We start from the raw sequence: 4,644 nt of genomic DNA on the forward strand, positions 1-4,644 counted from the left end.
GTACGTATATATTATCAATCTGTCATTTATTTGTTAATTATAATTATATATAAATTAATAATAACCCTATAACTAATTTTCTTTATAAAAATGGTGTTTGGGCTGCTCTTATCTTAATCAAAGATTTTGATTCGAGATTTAGATACAGGAAAAAAAAAGTTTCTCCTCAAATGAGGTTTAAGAGTCAGATTTCAATGTAGATGAATTTTTTTAAAAAGAAAACACGGAGTTCAATTTAATTTACACGCGCAATTTGATTAATTTTATGAGATATTTATCATCTTACACCAGAATTAGGTATCAAATAACAATGTCGAAACCTATAAAGGATAGAAGAAATGCTAATGTAATATTCTAATTTGTGTTAAGATTTGAAGATGAGAGCTTATGATTTTCGATCGACCTTACTAATATTTTAATGAAATAATTATTTGTAAAATAGAATTGACTTAACTATATCGTCAAAATGAGCTATGGTTTTTATATTTTACCAAATTTAATTAGTAAACTATTGTTATTTCTCTTCCTTACACACTCAAAAGTCAAAACACTCTCTCTCTCACTCACTCCATACATTCCACCTTCGGATCATTTTTAAAAATTTTATATATGATTTTATTAGTTGATTTGTTAATTGGAGAAAGTTTGTTGGATGAAGACGGTGGTGACGATTGACGATAATTAAATGATTTATTTGTTTTACTTGTTCAAGTGAAATGAATGGTCACATTAATATAAAGTTGAATTACCGATAATGGTTACTACTTTTGAAGAAATTTATTTTATTTTCGTAATTAGATGTCATAAAATTTTGAAAACTTGTTTTTTGTTTTCACAAATAAGTTTTGTTTCAAGCGGTTATTATTGCAAAAGATTTTTCACAAAATAAGCTATGCCAACTTTTATATATTTTTGTAAAAACTAAAATTTGCATATTATTTACCAGAGTTTAGGAGACAGTCATAAAGTGTACTAATATTTTTATAAAAATGGTTATTGATGATGTCATCAGAATTTTAACCAACGTTTTGATATTATATATATTATCGATTATTAATCAATATGATCTTTAAAACAAAATTAATTTCCTACAAGTTAAGTCGTTATTCAGGAAGGGATCACTATGAATAATTAATTATCTTTTAAGTGAAATGATAGACAAATATATAAGTTAAAACTCAATAGATGCCTGAAGCAAAAATATAATCCCATACATTTGTCAAAATTGACAAGTCTCATTCTACTAAGCATGCAAAACTGAGGTTTCTACCTAGTAGCAAAAGAAAAACAATATTAATAGAAAACCTTAAGGCAACAAGGATTCAAAGTTCTTCTACAAATTCACTAATCGTCGTCTTCCTCATCGTCATCATTTCCACCAGCTGCGTTCAAAGCATTGAGTCTCTCGATCAACTTAGCTTTCCTCTCTTCATAAGTCAGCTTCTTAAGGTTGTACCTGCAGAACAGCCCCCAAGTAGTATGGTTTAGAAAACGATGGAGTTTCTGTTGGGACACATCTATAAGCACTATGTAGTTCAGACAGTAATGTAGCACGATAATCAGTAGAGATGAAGATCCTCCAGAAATGCATCAAAACAAGTTACAGCTCAAGCAAATGAAGAACGGGTCTACGAGTACAAAGGACACAACACTAGTGCGCACTTATGAATTTCAGCTTTGTCCTAATGATTTTAACTTCTATTATTTTCTATAAAGCTGAATAAGGATAGAAATTTCAGACCTCTTGTGTGTCTTGGGAGGTTGCTTTCCAGACTTCTTTGGACTTGGGTCTGCGCGTATGGCAGCATGAACCTTCTTGTACATCTCCTCAAGATTGTCTGCCTCAAGACCCGCCTTGATGTATAAGCTGAAGTGTGTCTGATATTTCTCAGGTTCATCTTCCATCAAAGTCTGCAAACAATGATCAAGCATATTAGAGATGAGGAGTAAATAGAAGCCAGAATGAACACTGAAAATCAAACAATCTTCTGTGCCCCTCCCTACCCATGGAAGATTCTACTTAAATTACAAAAGAATCAATCTAAAGCACTTCTATGTCTCACATTCATATAAGCAGCAACGTGGCCACCATAGATATACTTGCGGTGAACTTCTGCATCGAGTTGCTTAGAGTCCTTGCTGTATCCAGCAAACCTCTTCTCGCTATGAGGGATGTCAATCCCACCATCCAATGCACCCTGAGTCAAAGAAACAAATATTCAACATCACGGATAAGACACAGTTAAATGTCACATGACATGATTAATGCATAACTAATATGTCACCATCCAATGCACCCTGAAACCAAGAAAAAATGTTGCAGATAGACAGTTTATTGTTTAATGCACCTTAAATAATAAAATGAAGGAATACATGGTCCCTCAAAGAGAAGAATTACTACAAGATCTACCCAACAGCCCCAACCATACTTAGGAGAGTTGAACAAAGTTTGAGTTTCTCAGAGATCAAAATAATCTTGCAAATGTTCTTCACGTTGAAGTTATAGCTAATAAAAGAACCATTCAAGCAACAACTCACAGAAAGTATACGATGTTGTTCACAAATAAAAAATTTCAATTAAAGAAAAAATTTAGCAATCTGGGGCGCATCGTGTAGACTTTAACTCAGATAAGGAACCAACAGCAAAAGAAGGTTGATACCTTGAGAGCACCAAAAACACGGTTCCCTGTAGTAGTTCTTAAGAGGCCGACGTCCAAGAGAGCACGGAAAGGCCTCCTGCTTTCAGCAGGTTCAACAGAGTAGTCCTCTCCATTGACCTGTGACAACATGCATTTGAAGTTAGATACAAAAGAAACTGCAAACAGGACAAAAGATGCACACAGAAACCTTGCTTGCAGCTACCACTTACATCAAGATTTCCTTGATATTCTTCATCCATTTCAAGCTTCTTGAGAACTCGCCTTGCCAAGAGAAGTCCGGTACAGTATGCTGAAATCAGTAGCAAACCACTTATCATAAATTAGATATACAGAAGAATTTCATCTGGATAACCAATAAATGAATAGCTTGAGTAAGTACCAGCAGCATAGTTTGTCAATCCAACTTTCAGTCCAAAATGAGGCAACTCGCTTGCATAAGCAGAAGCAAGAATCATGTCACCAGCAATACTAGCAGACACAATTTGTGTAATTATGTCCTTGTTAGTCTAGAGGAAAATGTTAAGATAAAACACGGGAAAAAATCACCTCCCAGCATCACAGAAAAGTTACTCTCAGAATTTCCATCACTAATCAAGTGAAAATATTCCAAGTGACATTCAATGAATGCACAGTAATAAGGAATTGTTCCGTGGACCAAACAGTAGATGATTCTCCGAAAGAAATAGCAATTTATCAAGTAGCTGCTTTGCAAATTAAAAAGGCAGAAAATGCATTAGAAAGGATACAAATCGAACAACGAAACGGTATTTTGGAGTGTTGTACTTGTTTTTGTCCTGATTGATCAAACGATTCCTGGCTCTGTAGTCAGTCTTTCCCTCTACACATTAGCAAAACATTGAAATTAGTGATACTTTAACTGCAAACAAGATTGAAAACAGACCAGAAAAGATGAAGAAAGATAGAGTTTTACCTCTCCTTCTCTTGAATTTAACCTGGAAACGCTTGAAGTAAGCCCTTGTCTTCTGGACTTTGATGAAGGCCTGCAACATAATTTAGCAACAATGTCAAAACTCAAAGAAAATGAAGCATTCAAATCATAGTTTACGCAACTTGTACCAACCATTAATTTGCAGGTCATATACATTTTTTTCCTAAACAAAATGCTATTGGAATGTCGAGTAAGTAACATAAGCTTTATTTTAGATCTAGATGTTAAAAAGTGGTTCAATCACATCAAGGGATAGTTACAAACAGAATATTTATGGACACCACATAAAAACATGATAAAAATTAGTCTAGATGTTAAAATGTATAATTAGTTCAAAAATAAGAACCTTAAAGCTTGAACCTTTCAAGTTTAAAACCTAAATTAAACTCGAGTGATATACTGTCATTAAAAAATCAAGCTCAAATCAGATATAGAATGCAAAATCCATGTTCACAAAAGAGAATAAGACAGTTTCCATCACTAGTTCTACAAAAATCAAACTCCTTGCCTAATATTATATTATCTACTGCCTAATATTTATACGAAATAAATATTCTGATCCATACTTTCCAAGAGAAAATTCATTTTTTGTTAACATTTTCATACATGCACCAAATAAAAAGTGGAAAAACAAAAGCAAATCAAACTAAGCACATATCAATAACATAAAAACAGATCCATAAACAATAAAATAACACCAAAACCACAATTTACACACTTGTATACACCAAACAACCATATACAGTACAAATTATGTATGAAAAACTCTATAGCTATAAAAAAATTTAAACAACAAAATGTATATCATGAATTCAAAAGTACAATAGAAAATCTATAACATACATTTCATTGAAATTAGAAAAAGATAACTAAATCGTACCATTGCTGTTCGTCGATTAAGCCTCCGCCGGCGCTTGGGGCTGTGGGGAATGAGTTAAAGAAGAAGCTTGTGTGAGAAAAACACTACTAATATGAAGCTAAAATACCTAACGAAACCCTAATGGGCCAATCATGAAATGTTCACCTGTAAGGCCC

General features: G+C 33.1%; 1 protein-coding gene across 1 annotated transcript; it reads right to left on the bottom strand.

Moving 5' to 3' along the window:
- Positions 1 to 1,161: 1,161 nt before the first annotated feature.
- LOC107023471 (60S ribosomal protein L5-like) lies at positions 1,162 to 4,644 on the bottom strand. Its single transcript, XM_015224173.2, has 9 exons — positions 4,490 to 4,644; positions 3,592 to 3,661; positions 3,407 to 3,498; positions 3,040 to 3,166; positions 2,870 to 2,949; positions 2,661 to 2,777; positions 2,064 to 2,198; positions 1,742 to 1,911; positions 1,162 to 1,456 (listed from the first exon to the last, which is right to left on the bottom strand). The coding sequence occupies exons 1-9, from the start codon at positions 4,490 to 4,492 to the stop codon at positions 1,345 to 1,347; spliced, it is 906 nt and encodes a 301-aa protein (XP_015079659.1). The 5' UTR covers positions 4,493 to 4,644; the 3' UTR covers positions 1,162 to 1,344.

This window comes from Solanum pennellii, chromosome 6, assembly GCF_001406875.1.
Source record: "Solanum pennellii chromosome 6, SPENNV200".
In the NCBI taxonomy this organism is placed as follows: Eukaryota; Viridiplantae; Streptophyta; class Magnoliopsida; order Solanales; family Solanaceae; genus Solanum; species Solanum pennellii.